The 18,779-nt window shown below is 38.0% G+C and overlaps 1 protein-coding gene across 2 annotated transcripts; it reads right to left on the bottom strand.

The window, feature by feature from the left end:
- Positions 1-3,937: 3,937 nt before the first annotated feature.
- On the bottom strand, positions 3,938-17,840 carry pde9ac (phosphodiesterase 9ac). Of its 2 annotated transcripts, XM_028044568.1 has the most exons (19): positions 17,680-17,840; positions 17,269-17,438; positions 13,467-13,537; positions 12,912-12,989; positions 12,282-12,325; positions 12,148-12,202; positions 11,932-12,002; positions 11,767-11,854; positions 11,600-11,681; positions 11,440-11,514; positions 11,258-11,344; positions 10,990-11,094; positions 10,659-10,741; positions 10,218-10,374; positions 9,334-9,447; positions 8,963-9,067; positions 8,759-8,887; positions 8,574-8,669; positions 3,938-4,398 (listed from the first exon to the last, which is right to left on the bottom strand). In XM_028044568.1, exons 2-19 carry the CDS (start codon positions 17,335-17,337, stop codon positions 4,351-4,353), a joined length of 1,557 nt encoding a protein of 518 aa, XP_027900369.1. In that variant the 5' UTR covers positions 17,338-17,438; positions 17,680-17,840; the 3' UTR covers positions 3,938-4,350. The 2 variants fall into 2 exon arrangements, with proteins under 2 accessions (XP_027900369.1, XP_027900370.1); XM_028044569.1 differs by lacking the exon at positions 17,680-17,840 and having other exon boundaries at positions 17,269-17,526.
- Positions 17,841-18,779: the final 939 nt, after the last annotated feature.

An 18,779-nucleotide genomic window follows, 5' to 3' on the forward strand; every position in this document is an offset into this window, starting at 1 on the left:
TTTGAACTCTTCTATCATAAAAAAAATCAACTAAATTTACTGAAGTTTCACCCGAGGGTGAAAATGTTTTTACATAGCACTCCACACTCCAAGATATTTTGCTCTCTCTCCTCCACCGGGTCTCAAAGTGCTAGTGCAAAAATGTAGAAACACTGTTTATCCTTTACTCTCCCTTGTGACCTTTGACATTTTGCCATTATTAGCAGGGATGTAGCTGTCATCAGTAAATCCAGCTTGTGTCCTCACAGTTTAATGGTCAAACAAGGAGCTTAGCATTCTTAGGAGTGTGGGTGTCAGTTCCTGGATAATTTAGCCATCCCTCCTGCTCGCTCGCCTTTGTTTGTGTGATTTGTTTGGTCAGATGAAAACAGGCCAGTCTTGCCTTTGTCCTGTAACCAGAGAACATTTTGGATGACTGAATCTTTGGAGCCTAAAGTGTCGTATAAATACAGTAACAAAGAGTGCGTTTGAAAATTTGGATACAACAATGGCATTCAAATTACGAGATACCCTGCTTGGTATCATTTGTTGGAAATTTTATCTTGTCTGCGTTACAAATGATCAAAAGTCACAACATGTCAATCACTGTATTATCATTTACAAGAAATTACCTGTGCTGTCACACAAAGTGGGTTTTCCCTTTTTCTTTTCAAGCAACAAACATTTTATCAGTTTCAATCAGCATTCCTGACTGCGCGTTTCTCACATGCTCTTTAATCTGATAAAGTGTGGATGAAACCAGATAAAAAGGATTAAGCGTGATCAAATTACCCTGTTTCTTTTTCAAACTCTCTCCTGGCTCTGAGATCAGGATTTGTGAGACCACCAGTGCAGATTTATAGCTCCATGAAAGTTGTGGGAGGTATGTGACATTTCTGCTCAGAACACTGAAGGTCTTTGGTTTAATTGCAAAAAAGGGGGGAAAAAAGCACATTTAAAGCAGCCTCTTAGCTCAGCATGAGGAAATATAAGAAAAAAATAGGTGGAGATAAATAACCAGCGATATCAGAAAATAACAGGATGAAATTAAACCAACATGTATTAACACGGATGGATATAGATACATAAACACTCATTAAATGTTAAACTATTTCAGATATAATTAATGTATTTCCCTTATATCCACAAACAGAGCAGCTGAAGTATTGTGGCAGTGTGCTGTGATGTGACACCCTCCCTGCAAAACAGCTACAGAGGTTTAAATATGAGGAGATTTAATTAGTGTTGATTTCATAAAAAAACACCAGTCAACAAGTTAGAGACAGGCCCAACTCACTGTTGTAAAAAAGAGATTGAAAGCTGCTTGTATCTCACAAAAAAATCTCTAAAATGAACATGTTCCATCATCTATTTTTAATTAAGCATACCTTAGGCATTAATTATATATGACTCATTTTATTTATAGGTAGCATTGCAATAGACAGGGCAGTAATGTGATGAGATAAAACATCATTTGATTACATTACAGCATTCCTTGCATGATAAATCTCAACACTCTGTCATGCAATGTGGTGAAGGTGGTGGCTAATTACCTTTATTGAAGTCCAAAACAAGCTTTTTCTCCTCTTTTATCTGAACAGCCACTGAAGCATGTGGTCTACTGTTTTCTCTGTTGTTGCCTCAAGATTATCTCTTTAGCAGCGTAAGTCGGAATAACACTCAAACTGACAGGCAAATGAACACATTAATCAAAATAGATTGCACATTGATGGGCTGCAAATGTAGTTTAGTCATGCTACATAAATTAAAAAAATTCAGGCAAACCTTCCACCTAAAGTAGAGTACAAACATTGTTGATCCGCGCTGTTTGCCGGTGTGTAGTCATATAATTTCATCAGAACTACACAGGTGGCATTTAGTGGATGTCAGATGTTGCCTAAAGGTAAAGTAATAGCAGAGTAATTTACAACATGCTGCATAAAAAGGCATCTATAAAAACAGCGTGAAGTACCTTTAGGAAAACCGCCACCATCCATGTGGCCCGCAGGGAAACTGTGGCAGGAAAAGTGGGTGTGGATTGTGGAGTGGGTTTCCATAAGTACACCTTTGGGTGTAGTCTCTTGGGAAAAAGTAGGCATAAGTTTGACACATAGGAGGTGTATCAGGCGTTTGCCGTAGAACAGATGAATGAAACACATCAGGTAATGATGGTGGGGTGGGAACATGTGGAAGGTTTCCTACTCGCTACACGAGGCAGCAATCACAGATATAAAAACCAGCCACTAACTTTGTTCCTATAACTTATTATGCTTTGCCTGAACTTTTAAATCACCGAGAGCACATGAGTTGTGTATATGACTATTTTGAAGTTGTTGTATTCTGTTGTAGACTGAGAATGTGTTCACAGAGGGAAAGATGTGGGACATCAAAGCATAGGTCGTGTTTTTCTGTCAAAAGACAGAAAATCTGGTCTGCTTCAGCACACCTGAGTCAAATACTGAGGTCATTCGCTAGACTGTGGAGAACTTGACTGCATAATGTAAATGAGCCATTTAATTCTGGTGTGTGGTGCCAGGGACAAATCTAAAAGTTTCAGGACACCGACCTTCGTCTTCCACCTTTAGTTGCAGAAAATAGCCAAAAGTAGGAGCAGAAAGTGATACAGAACATCAAACCAGGGTATTTGTCAATCCGTAGCTGGGCTATTGTAACTCTTTATCATAATGAGGTCTAAAAAATGACCTTGAAAGACTTCAAATGATCCGAAGAAAATTCTCATGATGATATCTAAAAATTAAACTTAGTTTTAGATGTAAAGCCATAAATAGTCTGGCTCAATCTTATCTCAACGACTTCATAGTTCCTTTTATTTCCAGCACAGCCCTTCACTCCTAGACTGCAGTTTTTATTTGTGGTTCCTGTAGCTTCTAAAATGGGAGGCAGGTCTCAAAGTTATCAGGCTGCTCTCTGGTGGAGCCAACTCCCAAGCTTTATCTGTGAGCCAGACACCCTGTCTGTTTTTAAGACTGAGGCTCAAACTATGTTTTAGCTAAGTTTGGGTTGTCTTAGCTTAGGACCAATTTTCACTTTTCAGTTTGATTTTTCCAGTTTGTTCTCCATTAACAGTTGAGACTATTTTTGTTTTAATTGTAGCTTCAGGTCCCATACTTTTGTTCCATGTATTTTCCTGCCTGTTTAGTTTTAAACTGGATAAGGCAAATTGCTGCTATTGAGTTTTTTTTCCTATTAAAGGAGAGTTTAGTTTGGCTCCACAGTCACCCTGTGTTTTCTCAGGATGAAAGTGCAAATCGGAGTAAAGATTGGATGCGATTGGCTGGTTTCTCATTTTTTGTAAAAGCAGCTGACTGACTGCACTGCATTAAAACTGGATCAAATTTGCATTTGACATAACTTTATAGTAATGTTGAAATTAACTGGATTAAACTTGAGATTATGTCTGTTATGAACTAGGATAGTATACAGAGTTGGATTGAGTTTAACTGAATTACATTTTAGAGCAGAGTGTTGTTCTCTACAGGACCAACCCAACACTGTACAGTTCTAGGTTTTAAGCAAAATTCTGTAGTTATGGTAAAACTGAGCCCTTCACCATAATTACATATTTGTGACAGTTATAAAAACTTAAGTCTAATTGTTTTAACAATCAATAAAATAAATGCAGTTGTGGTCTTAACTCAAACAGCAGCAGAAATGACTAAATTAGAATAAAAATTTAAGTAGATGAATATTTAGTGTTCTGCTGTTGTAGCTCTTTACTGTGTAACATCTGGTGCAACAGGAGCTCCTAAATAGTTGGAATGTTTTCTTATACCTCCTATATACATTATATTGAACAGACATATACAGGGCTTGGCGACTTGTTTATAACACACTTCATGCACTGTATTTCACTAAAAAGTAAATGCAAAAGGACAATTAATTAAAAGATGAAAGTATGACATTGTATAATTCTTGGGACAAACATTAATAATACCAGTAACACCAAGTGAAACTTTATTGCTAGATTTTCATTTAAAATGTGCCACTCTGGTCCATTTCATTTATTTATTTAAACAGCTAAAACTTTGGTAAACTAGAAAACTTGTTCTATATATTGTGAAAGCACATGATAAATTAAAATAAATTACGTTCTGTTTGGAGAAAGCGATCCCCTTAGACTCTTTTGCCAAAATAAAAAGCAATTCATAGAGGCTAGTGCTTTCACGGCATAAATATCCACGGGAGGTCAGCACCTTCCTTCATCATCTGCTGTAAAAATCAAAGTCAAAGTTCAAGAGATGCATTGCCTATATTTAGTTCAGCATGCTGCAGAGCTGTGTCGCTTTTATCTTAGTCCCCTGCTTCAGCTGTCATCTTCAGTATGCAGCACTGGATGTCTTCACCGGGGCCTCACTCACTTTTCAAGTCTTTCTTCAATCGGCTCATGAAAGACGACTCCTGCAATAAGAAATAAAAAAAAAAAGAATTTAGGCAGACAGGAATTATTTTACCTCAAGGACAAAAGTTTATGTTAAGACTGGGTTTTAGATAAGTAGACACGCACTGCCCAGTTCAGATAGTGCAAGATGGTTCAGTATTGAAAAACCTTGATTCAAGGCCTTGCAAAAGTTCCTGTTTTATTTTTGCATTTCGTAATATTACAACCACAGAGTTCAGCTTTGTACCTCCAAAGTTATTTGGAAGTACAAGAGAAAATTTGACTTTGTGTTCAAAATGTTTAAAAAAAAAAAAAAAAACTTGAAAAGTGTGGCGTCCTCCCTGATTCAAGACTTTGTTGCCATGTTTGCCTGAGGTTATGGCTGCAGGTTTTGGGGGATATTTTTCTACCAGGTTTGCACAACAGGAGATAAAAAAAACAACACCTAATTCTTTCCAAAATGACTAGGTCTTAGTCAAATTTGATGAGGCGAATCTGTGAACAAACCCATTAGAAACAAGCTGACATGTTGTACTTTGTGTTGGTCCGTCACATAACATCCAAACAAAATACATAAATGGTTCTTTAAATACTTCTGCAAAAAACAAAGTTTCAGAGCCAGGTTGTTAGTGAAGAGTACATTTATAAAATACATCAAAGTTCAAATACGTCAAAGAAGTTATGATTTCAGCTCAACAGAAAAAATCATGACTACAGGGGAAAAAAAAGAGAAGATTAAATACGTAACATTTTCACCAGTTTGTTTTCACCAGTGACAAGATTAAATTTAAAGTTTTTTATATTGCATCTGAACTCAAACATTTCTTATTTCTGTCTTTCATGTAAGCGCTCTGAAAAATTGTATGCTTGCTTTCAAAGTGAAAGATTTAGATTTGCCAGGAAACTCAATTATATGGGATTATGGGAGCAAATTGATCTCTTAAAGCTGAAATGACAAATCAAACATGGGGAAAGTGCAGCACATTCCTGATTATAAATGTTTTCAGAGCGCTCACTGCACTCACTAATACACACAAAACAGAACTAAGAATTCATTTGATTTTATTTTACCCACTTGCTACGGACCATAATTTGTCTCAAAGCCTACTGACATATTTTCAATTTTTTCTTCTTCTCTGCCTCATTGAACAAAAGAGACCTTTATGTTTGCATGTGACGAGAGCCTGTGTTTGAGCCTGTGTTTGTGTGTGTGAATATTTGAGTGACTTCATCTTGTTACAGAGGAAAACAGACTCTTTACATTATAGTTTCCCAATCAAATCCTCATGCACTGATCTAATCTGTCAGCACATGCAAGCTTTGATTTCTGCTGGTGTGTGTGAAGACTCAAAGTTTTTCACAGCGTTTTGTATGCCATCAGGGAAAAGTAGGAAAATGCTTATGGTGTTTTTTTTTTATTATGTTGGCACTATGCAATCTTCCTTTTATACACCATAACAAGTGGGCATGCTTTATTGTCAGAACTAGGAATTATAATTCAAGTTGTAAAGTAATTATGTGTGTTTAATGCTAATGAACTTTGTAATCATGTATAATTTAAAAATCTTAAAAATGCTCGTAAACTCTTATCTTCAACACGACCTTGACCTTGTGTTGTCAATGTTCTGTGTGTGTTTAGACTAGTTGAGCAATGGCAGATTTCACAAGAGTAAGAGAGACATTTTATTGTTTTATTGGATGTAAACAGTAACAGTTTTTGTTCATTTATTCTTGTGTTACTGTAGCATCGAGACTAGGGGTTGAACCAATTAGTCGACTAGTCGACTAGTGGACTCTAGGACGTCTCACGAGTTTTTACATTTCATGTCGACTAGTCGCAGTCATGTGATTGCTGGTGGTGACAGCCTGTGCTGATCTGACAGCACAGTATACGTCACAAGACACAAAAAAAATAACTTAATACATTAGTTTAAATGATATGTAGATGGATGCATATTTGTGGTTTTACAGTGTTTTTAAAAGGAGATGGAGTTGCAGCTGCAGTCCACTACAAAACACGAGCCGTCTAAAATCGCCCCCTTCCCGCTAAGGATGTCACTTAGCCGGCTCGCGAGTGTCTTTGTCACGACGATCTAACTAATAAATTATGTTGTTATGTTGCTGATTAAATAAAGATCTGTGGTAATGACAGCTGCTAATTAAATAAAAGCCTGTAGTTGGTAATGGCAGTGTATACTTGTCTGACATATATATAGCCGTGAGTTCGTGCTAAGAATGACACCTCGTGCTTAGAAGTGTCATCAGATCAGCTGTCAGAGTGTATGACACTCTGACAGCTGATCTGACAGAACACTGGCTACAAAATGGCGTCTTCAAGACAGATCGAGGACAAGCCCGCATCTTGTCAAACAGGTAGAAATTCGTCAACAGTGTGGAAATATTTCACTAAAGATGACTCTTCTGGTTTAACTACCGTAACGTGCAAAATCTGCAAAGCTGTGCTGAAGTACAACAAAAGTACGACCGCGATGCACAGTCATTTGAAAAGGCATCCGCTAATGCTAATGCTAGCTCCTGAACAACCGGCTCGATCCAGTCAGTTGTCAGTAACTTCATTCATGAAACGCCCAGCTGTGACAGGACACCGGCGGCAGCAAATCACAAATTTGCTTGTGAATTTCATTGTCAAAGACATGAGACCACTAGCTGCTGTCCACAGAGAAGGATTTAGAGATTTGCTACAGTTTTTCGAACCTAGCTCGAACTAGCTTTTCCGTGAAAACGGGTAATAAAGCCTGTACGTTACTCCAAAGCTTTGCGTCTTGCGTTGCTATGACGTCACAACGACTAGTCAACTCGACATCGACTCGACTTTTATCATGTTGACGTTGACTAGAAAATATCTTAAATCGTTCAATCTGCTGAGTCAGCAGAGCTTCCTGCCGCGCATCGGGCGGAGGAGAAGCAGGTGGTTTCGTTGAATTCAGCTGTAACCAAACGGGATCCGTTCATAACAAGTTTGGCTTGTGATGTTCCAAAAGCCCCATGTAGTCAGTGTGATAATTTGACTTCTATAGTAACTATCCAGAGATCATCAGCATCAGCCGGTGTTTAGAAAAAAAAAGTCAGACCCGACTTTGTGCAACAAACTTTTCCCCGCTGCTCACGAAGAATCTCCATAATAGACTTAGTAAAAGCAGGAGAAGGGGAGTGTGTGTGTGTGTGTGTGTGTGTGGAGGGGGGGGGGGTCAATATTTGCCGTGAAAATAGCTAATAAAGCCTCCAAGTAGTTGTGAAGGGTTTTTGCGCCTACGTCACTATGACGTCACCGCGACTAGTCGACATCGACTCGACTATTATCATGATGTAGTCGACCTTAAAAAATATGTAGTCGTTCAACCCCTAATCGAGACTATAACTTGGATGCCCTCGAACAACATAAACACAATGATTCTGACTGCTTCAAAACTTGTGAAACCAAGGGCGTAGGTTTGGTCTACGTTTTGGGTGGACCTTACAACTTACTCGCCAACTCACCAGCATTTAAAATGAATGCTACCACTGCGTAGTATATTGAAACATTAAACTAATCAATGTAGATTTTTGTTTATTTATTTTGTTTTTGTTAAAAAATACATATGTTCTTTTTTTTTTATTTATATGGCAAAAATTGGTCGGGACTATTTTATATCCCTTGAATATTGGTCATGACATGTCACGACCGTCCATACCCAAACCTACGCCCATGTGTGAAACATATAAAAGCGTAGTTTGGGATGTCATGTGTTTCTGCAAATAGATGTCTCTGAATGTTTCACACTGGGACTTTAAAGCAACCATTTAGGGGGAAAAATGTTCTTATTTGTTTTCTGGCAAAGAATGGGGGAAAAAGATTAGTTTCATTGCTTGGGTTTGTATTAAGTATTGCCTGGCTGGAGGACAGGGAGAGTTGGATGTTTATGAGTTTTTTTTATATCCCATGTAAAAATCATCCCTACTGTTTAATGCGTATCCACAAATTTTTGAATGTTGCTGGACTGGGTGAAATCTAGAACAAATGCATCTCAGGAAAAAGCAGTCAGTGTCCTGACCGTTTTAGAAAAATGTCAATAATTTGGTGTTCATTGTGACTGACAACAGTATCACAGAGTGTCTCTCACATTGCTTTCTCTATGTAGCCAAACTGAACTAAATAAGGGGTGTAAAGCAAAAAAAAAAAAAAGACAAATCCTACCTCTGTCATTGAGTCTTCAAGCTGCTTCAGCTCCTCATAATGGTCTCGAGAGTCTCTCAAAGGCTGAACCATGATTTCTTCAATCTGAGGGAATAGCTGGTCAAAATACACATGTAGAGTAAACAACAATTTTTTTTATTTTTAAAAAGAGAGTGCTGTATTAGCAATTCACATTTGTCCACTACCTTCATGACTGTCTCAAACATGGGAATGAGGACAAACTTGATGAATCCAATCTGAGCTGTGGGTTTGGTAACTTTGTCTCTGTCCATGAAGGGAGCTACTGGAAGACCCTCAGACTTCTCCCTGTCACTCTTAAAACCAAAGAGGTCACTGCATTAGTATATTGTCATGTTAAGATTAGATCATTCTGGTCAAAGGAAATTCACCTGCATGAAGTATTCCTCCAGTAAACAGTCCACCCACGGCTCAGCAACCTCAGTTGGCCTCACTTCGTTAGAAATATCGCAGCACTTGATCAACACCTTCTGCAACTAAAATAATAAACATAAGCCTGTTCAAACTCAAATTCAACATGTCCAAGAGCTGAGGACTAAAACAAGTGCAGCTGTGAAAATAATCTGTTTTGCTTGTATTTCTCGTTTAAATTTCTCATTCATCAGAAATGCCTTGTTTGTGACTTTGGCCCATTGCAATGTAATACATGCAATACATTGCAATACAAAAGGCCCGATCCATAGGGGTAGCAGTAGAGTAACATTAACAGATGGGAATTTTGTTGGTGAAAATGTTTACATACACACATTACGTGGTCCTCGTTGCTAAAATCAAAGTTGTCCAGTTTCTGCTTGAAGCCTTCAAGAATCTCACCATGCCTGGCCATGTCAGTGGCCAGAATAAGGGTGATAATAGCCTGAAAACATGAAAGGAAAGTCGAAATCTTTTTTATTATTATTTAGATTTGAAATCAACATACACTGGCATTCAAAAGTAATCATAGCTCTTAAATGTTTTCAAATTTTGTCACTTTACAACCACAGGCTTGATTGAATTGGGACCAACCTGAAGTAGAGCATAAGTCTGAAGTGAAAGAAAAGGCATACAAACTTTACAGAATTGGTATGTACTCTATATTTAACTCATTTTACCTTGGCACAACACAATACATGCTGTACCAAAGTGTGCTAATGTGCTCATCATGGATTGTCCATGATGGACTCCATGTTCAAGCATAAGGGTGTCCAAATGTGCTCTAGGCACCAGGACATCCTTGGCTGCACTTCGTTGATAGACTTTGTTGTCGTCTCATCTGATCTGCGGCTTCATGTCTCGGACACTTGGGTGAAGAAAGGGGCAAAGCTGTCCACTGATCACTTCGGTGGTGAGTTGACTTCAATGATGGGAGAGGATGCCCAGATGGAGTAAACACAAGCATGCAGCATGTATCCTTATAGATTTATTTTGGCTAACTTTTTTGTTGCCAAATACTGGGTTTGTCAGAGAACCCATCATCATGCCACAAAAGTCTATAAGAGTTAAGATAAGTTTCTTTTTTCATGAGTCTGGACAGAAATAAGTACGAACATCTTTGCTGATTCCTTGTGAAATCAGAATCAGAACGATACATAGATGTGACAGCAGTGCAAAAGATTCAAGACAAACTCAACATGACCAACATCTCACCTGTCGAATCTTTTTAAATGCCTCTGGATCAACATTTGCAAAGATGTTGCACTCAGGAAGCGAAAGGATCTGAAAGGCCACAGCACAATGATGGTTCTCCAGCGGGGAGATGTCGTTGTAGCGCACTGCCAGCTCTGTGCGAGCGTTGATTTGGTATCTGATAAATGGATGACATAGTAGAATGGATCTGAGATGGTTGGATAGTAAGTTCTCATGAAGTTTTTCTGACAAGGTTCTCACCTACATGAAACTCAGACAAACGTATCAACATGATTTGCTCAGTGGGAATGTTTTCATACCTGAATTCTCTCCAGGCTGAACTAGTTTCACAGCTCATCAACAACAATGTTGTGCAGAGTATATCAAAACATAACGAGGGTCAGTGGGCTTCTCCAGTGCTGCATATGTCAACAGTACTACAGACATAGGACTGAGTCTTACGTGTTGTTGTAGCCAGGGTGGTCCAAGTCATGACACACCGCTGTTGTCATTAAAATTCCCAGATCTGTGAGGGTCAGCTTCCCCTGCAGGATAACGGATGATGAAACAAGCCTGTTGCCTGGAAATTCACTGGAAATACTGTTTTTAATTAAATAATCTTACATCTGGCTTTAGTAAATAAGATTGAGAAGTATTCAGTGCTTCATGCCTCTTTAATTTTTTATATGTTTTGCCACAATAAAACAAGCTTCAATTTTGCATGCATCATACTTTGTTAAAGTTCAAGATGTATGAATAATTTTGAAAGGCCCAGAACAAATATCTACCATACCTGCAGGTTGCAAAGGTGAATCATGCCGTACATCATCTGACTAACACAGAAGCAGTGACGAAAGTTGTGGAAAGGATTGTTGCGATAGTTTTCCTGTATTGCCAGCTAAAAAATAAAGAACACTCACTGTTTTGGTATTACAGGATATTAAATTAATCTGTGTTTCTAACAGAAACACAGATTAATTTAATAGCGTTTAATTTAATAGCGATTAATTTAATAGCAGATGCACGTTAAGCGTAGCTTAACGTGCATCTGCTTTATTTACCAGCCAGCGTTTGAGTGTGATGGGGTTCATGTTAAATTCCTTCACCAATCCCAAGTCATGGTACATAAACTCCAGACAACTCAACATCTGTCACCACAAATAGAGAAAGAAAAAAAATAACAGCCTTCTTTCTTGGAGGTGAGAGGGATAACATTAAACTGTAATGATGGAAATCACCAAACCTCATTATGTTCCCAGTGCCAAACATCAAACGTTGGCTTCTTCAGTGCCTCAATGGTCTCTTGAGAAAGTGTGTACTGAATGTGGCAGATAAACGAACACAGTCAGAAAATCCACACACACCTTTTGTGAACTTCAAAGGCTGCATTGTGGAGAAAATACCTTTGGGTAAGTGGGGACATCTCTTCTAGGTGTGACCTTCTTCCCCTCTTCTGAGAAATTGAATTTGCATGAACAGCTTACCCTAAGGTCAGAAGTAGACAAAGTAAATCAATCTTCATTGTTGTTGTTTTAATGTACTCTGTGTGATGCCATGTTTGAAGTCTCACCTACTTCCGCCTCTTGAAGTCATCTCATCTCGAAGTTTCTTCAGATCGTTTTTACATTTTTCGATTTCGACTACTTTCAAACCCTCCACTGAAACAGGACGAATGATAAATTTGAGTTCCCTATTAGAGTTTTGTAGATGCTTCTCTTTTTTGTTGATCACTCACTTTCCACTCTCTTTTCCAACGCTGCCAACCTGTTGGTGACCTCAGACTTCAGCTCACTGATGCGGAAGGCTCTGTCTCAGACAGTTAAGAACAAATAAGAAATCAGCTCTGTTTACAAGTGATTCAGTTTACCTCTGAGGGCTGTCGCGGTTTCAAGAACGTTTTGCAAAATGGCGATGGGAAAGCTTCAGACACAGCAAAAGATGAAGGTGTTACCTGGTGAACTGCTCTGCCACCTGAGACAGCACGCTCTGAAACATGTCCTCCCTGTCTGTGGCATGGATAAAAATCTGATGAGCCACTGAACACCAGTACAATAATTTCCCATACAATTTTCTTAAATTCTTTACCTCCTGGCTGATCAGTAGATAGCGGGACAACTTTGTATAGAAAACTGTTAAGAAATCAGATGTGAACACCTTAGTTAGATTTCTCTCTCCCTTTTCATATCATCTGTCACTTTGAAGTTCGTTTAGTTCTCCTAAAGAGCTGTTGAATCCATCAAAGGATGCAACCACATCTTAAAAGGGTGGTATTATGTATTTACTAGGAACATTGTCCTGTCTTATAGCACAATCACGTAACTATTTTACCTTCAGTTGTCATAAAAATGCTGGATGTATAAATATGACTGAAAAGAGTTTTGACTTCATAACTTGACACCTTGAAATTGGACCTTTGTCTCTTTAAGAAGCTCCTGCTCTTTCCAACACTCCACCTCCACATCGTCACAACAACGTTAGTTCATTATCCCATCTACAACTATGAGGAGCGTTGGACAGAGAAGCAGTTCACACGAAAAGCGCTGCAGACTTGTAGTTCCACCAGATGTTTGCTAATTGTTGCTGCCGCTAGTCTGGATGAACTGACTGTGGGAGTCAAAAAGCTGATTTTACATAATACCTCCCTTTTTAAGAAAATGGAATGTGAGGAAATTTAAACAAAGCTGTAATATTTCTACAGTATGTCTGGTAAGTTACTTTGGAGAGTTGGTGGGCATTGTGGCATCAATAGAGACCATGGCACCTTCTGGATTTACAACCTTAATGGCAGCGTTCCTGTTGAAAGACAATGAGATTTGAAGAAAAATGTGAGTATTATATGTGAGTATTGCATGCAATGCCTCACAAAAATGTTAATCACCCCTTTTGTTTTACATTTTGCCATATTAAAACCACAAACTTCAGTTTCGTATTTCTTACCACCACCAATCTGAATAGTTTGGTGGGCATTTTTTTTTTATTCAGCCCCTCTAGTTTATGGTTGTAACATAAAACAATTTGAAAAAGGGTGTGCAAACATTTGCACATACGAAAAAAAGACAAAAAGGTAACATTAACTTGAGAGAAAGCAACAAAGCTCACATTTGTCATTAATCCTCAGTTTTCATCTGTACAGAACGTCAACATTTTGCTACAGAATAGAACAGAATATTATCTAAATTGTCCCACAGTGGGATAAAGTTTATATATATGTTTGTATATTTACTTGGTATTTCCTTATTTTGGAATGTGAAACCAAACCAAACAACAAACCTGGGAAGGTTGGATGAGGAACACAGAAGTTCCTTGATGTCACACGGACTACAGTGCCGACTGAAAACTACCTGAAATGTTGTAATTCAACAAAGTCAGATCCAAGGTCAGACAGCAGAGAGTGTATGACAAATGATTTGTATAAAAAATTTTATGTTACACAAATTCATAAACATCGAGGTCATTCAATTTATTGTGGTTTTTTTAATATCTAAAAAAAATCTAAGAAAGTGAAATGAGTTTTGGAATAAGCTAAAGGCAATATTGCTGTGTGGGAACACTTTGACAGAAAACAACAGCGGGAGTGTGAGATTTCCTGGAGCCCTTAAAGATGTCACATGCAAACAAATCAGTCTAGTTTACAAGAGTAAGTCAGCACTTGCAGGCTGTGAAATTGAAGGAATGAACAATGATTTACAGCAAAGATCCAGAAAACTGTAGTTTTCATGGGAGCAGGGGCATTAGCCCCAGCTGTAAGGCAGAAAAACAAAAACACATCGCTGTTCAGATCATGGGCTTGAAGCTCCTGTGGAGACATGTGTCATAGCCAGACCTCCACTTAAAAAACCCTTTACATCACTAGATGAGGAGCGCTTCTGCTTGTTACTATTTTGAACTATAATATGTCAAACCTGAGCCAGAAACCGTATGTTGTAGCTGCTTATAGAAGGCTGAATTGGATTTATTTAAACATTATTCAAGATTTATGTCAAAAACAATTAACATTTATAGCACTATGTTTTAAAAAAAATGTTTTCTGGAGTCTTAAGGATGCAGGAGGACACGTGTGTGTTGTTGGCAGCCCCTTCAAGGCTCACGGACATCCTTCAGTGTCTAATTTTAGATCCTCGTTATGGTTCTTAAATCCCCCGGGATACTGTAATTGCTTTTGAACAGGTAACTTATGATTTAAGGCACCTGCCTCTGACTTCCCAGAGGATCCACCACTCTGCGTTTCTGAGGTCTGAGGCCGGGGTCCAGATTTGATCTTTACACATGTCTTCCTCCAGAATGTGTCTGGCCCCCCCGGCACTGCAAAACAGGACATTACCCGTCCGGATAACTACAAGAAAATTTACAAAAACCAGAAATATAAAATACAACTGTCCTAATTCAAACCTCAGACTGTTCCCCTGCCTAAAGGAACCTCAGACTGAAGAACTTTTGGCCTCAAAGGCACTTAAACTAGCTTTTTTAAATACCAGATTTCTCTGTGCTGAAGCTCTATTAATTAATGATTTCATCACTGTGCTTAACATCAATGTTATGTTTCTGACAGAAACATGCTTGAATGACAATAATGAAGCAATCATACTAATTGAATCAGGCCACGGTGAGAACTAATGTGCTCCTGGAACGGGACACAGAAGGCTTTAGAAATTAAAAGAGCCATGACGGCAACCAGTTTCGTGTCGTTGCCGACTCGTACAGGTCCAGGAAGGCGTGCCCGATTCTCTGAAATATTGTGGTCGTTGGCGTTTCTTCCAGCAACAGCGTCTCATCCTCTGATTCTTTTGCCATCCTGGATTTAGCTCTGTCCATCTTCACTTTCAAAACAACTATCTCTTTGTTTAGTTCATCATTTTCCCTTTCCAGCCATTCAATCTTTTCTGTCTTCTCTCTCAGCAAATCCTGTACGTTTTCTTTCATAGTTTTGTGTGTCCGTTCCAGGAGCACATTGGTTCTCACTATGGCCTCGTAGTCAGTTTGTAATCTTTGTAAGGTATTCCTGGCTTTGTCTAAATCTGAACGGAGACGTCTGATTTGTTGTTTATACTGTTCTTTGCGACTTCGAAGCATCTCGTTGACTGTTTGATAGCTTCTCACATCGTCGGTGTTCTGACTACGTTGGAGACGCTCGATTTTTCTCATCAACGTTGCCACCATGTCTTTAAGCTGCTCGTTTTCACGCTGATACCTCATGCAGCTGCTCTCAAAAATCTCTATTCCTGCCAACAGGAAACCGTTTCCTCCTGTTTCAGTGTCCTTTATTTCTGCCGAAAAAAATTCCTTCTCTGCCATGATACTTATCTCTCTGTGTCAAACCTAAAACCGCAAATGAATTTTTCTGTGGAATCTGGGAATACAGAGACAGTGACCAGTGATGTCACAGACAGGATGAGTGACATCACTGCTTCAAATCAAAGTCACAAGAAGTCTGTTGCGTGGGCGGGGGGAGGTGGGGAGGATGTTTTTTTTAAAACTTCATTCGCAGATACACTGTATAACGACAGAGTGAAACATTTGTTATGCCTCCAGAAAAACTAATACAGATAAATACAGATAAACAGTATTCAAGAAAAAGCTAAGGGGCTTCGGTTCCCAACTGTACATTCAAAGCAGGACAGATTTCAATTGTTTTAATAGCTATTTTTTGTCAGAGTCTTTCATAGTCGGGATATAAAACTTAACTTCATTGTAAAATGCAGCAAGGCATGGCTTTCTCTACCTGGAATAATTAATATGATATTTAGCTAATGACAATAAATGATTTATGAGAAACTCTGAACTGCTTTTAGTGAGGCCAAGTAAGACATCTTCCCATAACAGCGTAGATTGTGCTTCTATGTTGTTGTGGATGAAGTCACACTGATTCTGCCAAAAAGCATCAACAAAGGGACAGCGGCAAAACAGGTGGACAACAGTTTAAGGATATGAATCACAAAATGTGCAATTTACATCAAATTCTTTCTTGAATATAGAGTTCTCATAAAAGGATTAGTGCAAACATCTGCGATAGCTTTTCATTTTAAACGGGTAGGATATTCTGATGAAGGAAGTGATGTTTTTGTGTTTATGTCGTGTAAATTGTTCCAGTGCTATGCTAAGCCTAACTTCTAAGCTTCCACTTCAGTCTCGTCAGATAAAGAAATGAGTGATCAGAAATGATAATATTTAACATTAACACAGCCTGCTATAGTTTTCGTTTTGTAAACATCTTACACCGACTTAGCCATTTATCCGTGCTGCGGTAGGAAACGACGAGGCAACACAGGTGGTCAGAACAACGACTCATGTTAGATCTTTTACCTGGATACGGTGTGATCGATGATAAATTCTTGTTGAACTTCTGTCTTTTTTTCTGTTTTTTTCTGTGGTTTTTTTTTCTCTCTTAAGTTATGATTGGTTTATCATAGTTTGTTTTTATGTTTATTTTGCTGTAAACTACCTTTCCATGTTATTGAGAATTAACTCATTTAATTTGAAATAACTGAGCTAATAGCAATATTTGGAAAATAAATCAAGAACTCTGTTGTTTAATTTTTATTCTGTTTGTGTCAACGTTATGTTGCTTATGTTAGCTAGTGCTATTAAATAATAAAAAAAGATCCTCTGACACGTAACAGGTTAAAAAATATATAATGACATTTCAAACATACATGAAAAACTATTTAATAGACATATTTTCAAAAATATCTTTTTTGTTGTTTATAGATATTTATTCTTATTGATTTTGTTTGCATTTGTTCTTGTTATTACATTCGCTGTTCCAACTTTTTGCCTCTCCCTCTGGTGCTCATTGTCTTTTTGCAGGCATAACAAAATAATAAATCCATAAATAAGCTTGTGAAGTACAAAGGTTTGAGTAACAAAGTGTTCGTATTTTCAGTAGTGAAATGATGCTGTTCCTGATGGTGACACTAACCTTTAATGCTCTTTTATGTGTTTTTATTCTATGCTCCCTGACGATTTCATTCATACATAATCCAGTCTGTGCATATTTGTGGATCCATTTAATATATAGCATTCATCAAGTTCAATATTTCAAACTCTTCACTTGAACATGCACAGTTAGTCTCACCTTCTGCACCTTCCCTTCAACATCCAGGTAAATGTTTCTGGGGGGGAAAGATGAGGAACTGGACCCCATGGTGCTTTTTATCTCCTCTGCTAAACACTTGAAGAGGTTTCGCTTTGGACACCCAATTAACAACCCCGAAGAGTCAAAATCTCTGTTCTGCTTCTTAGGATCTGCTGGAAATAGGTTGATGTTTTGGTATGCTTTGCACAGCAATTCAAGCAATAAATACAAATCTGACAAAAAAAAATAAAAAATCAAGCAATAACAACAAACACCATGTCAACAACTTAACACTTAAATCGTATTTGTAACAACTCGAGAACTTTCAATGAATCAATGGATGTAATAAATCGATAAAACAAAAGTAATAGATACAACGCTGAAAGAAATCAGTGCATGTATTGAACTCACGGTGTCAGCGATCCTCTTTCTCCCCCGTGGAGACTGGAAACAAAGTCCCAGGTGCAGAAGAACCGGCTTACTCGCATCTCACATGACAGCGCGTTTAGACACAAACAACCGCATGCCCACTGACATACAGTAAAGAGGAGAAGGAGGCTGTGAGTGATGAGGCTGGTGACGCCGGACATGTGAAAGCAGTGAATATAAGTAGCACTTGTTGCCATGGGACTGTCACCATGGAGAATAAAGAGACAATCATCAGGTCTGAAAGAGTAAGAGGGGTTTACCTGAATGGTTTCAGACAACGCTAAAGATGTTCAACTATGTTTGCAAATGATTTAGCCTTAGCCAGTTCTTCATTGGAAAATACCTCAAGCTTGATCAAGTTTTATGAAAAGTGCATTTGAAAAGAAAAACATCAACCCCCGCCAGCATGGGAGTATTACCAAACAAGTTTCAGTTTGGTAATAGTGAAACCTGTTCCGTTGAGTTGAAATGTCAATTGGTTTTTGGGAATAATAAAAAAAATAAAATAAAAATAAAAAATCAGCAAGTTAAATAACATCAAAATGGTATAACAGTGTTGTTAAGACAAGAGATAGCTGTAGCTATCAAATCAAAGTCTGTGTCCATTCAAATCAGTTTGTCTGTCATACAGCTTTTGATTAGTTGACAGACAAAAAAAAAGGAATTATTTGCTTTTGTATTGTGAAGAAAATTCAAATATTTTTAATATTCTAATATTTCTGATGATAAAAAAAATTGAGAAAATTCAAAATACCTTTATGCTGCAAGTAAGGCTCCATCACCATGGGAGAAGTCATTTTGGGGAAACAAAATATGCTATTATATTATGGATTACAAAGTAAAAAAAAAAAAAAAAAAAGGAAAATATATTGTCAGTTAAATAATTTTGCTCCACTCCTTTTACCATGATTTGAATAAAGTTATAAACATGTTTCAAAAAAGTAAAGATTTTAAAATAAAACAGTCTTTCTGCAGGGAATTTCAGATTGACCGACTGGTGTTAACAAGGACATCATCAGTGGGGCTCAGACAGGCGGCAGGAGGTGAATAATTGGAACTGGGGAGCGTAGATCAGCTCCTGT

The sequence above is a fragment of the Xiphophorus couchianus genome, chromosome 18 (assembly GCF_001444195.1).
Source record: "Xiphophorus couchianus chromosome 18, X_couchianus-1.0, whole genome shotgun sequence".
In the NCBI taxonomy this organism is placed as follows: Eukaryota; Metazoa; Chordata; class Actinopteri; order Cyprinodontiformes; family Poeciliidae; genus Xiphophorus; species Xiphophorus couchianus.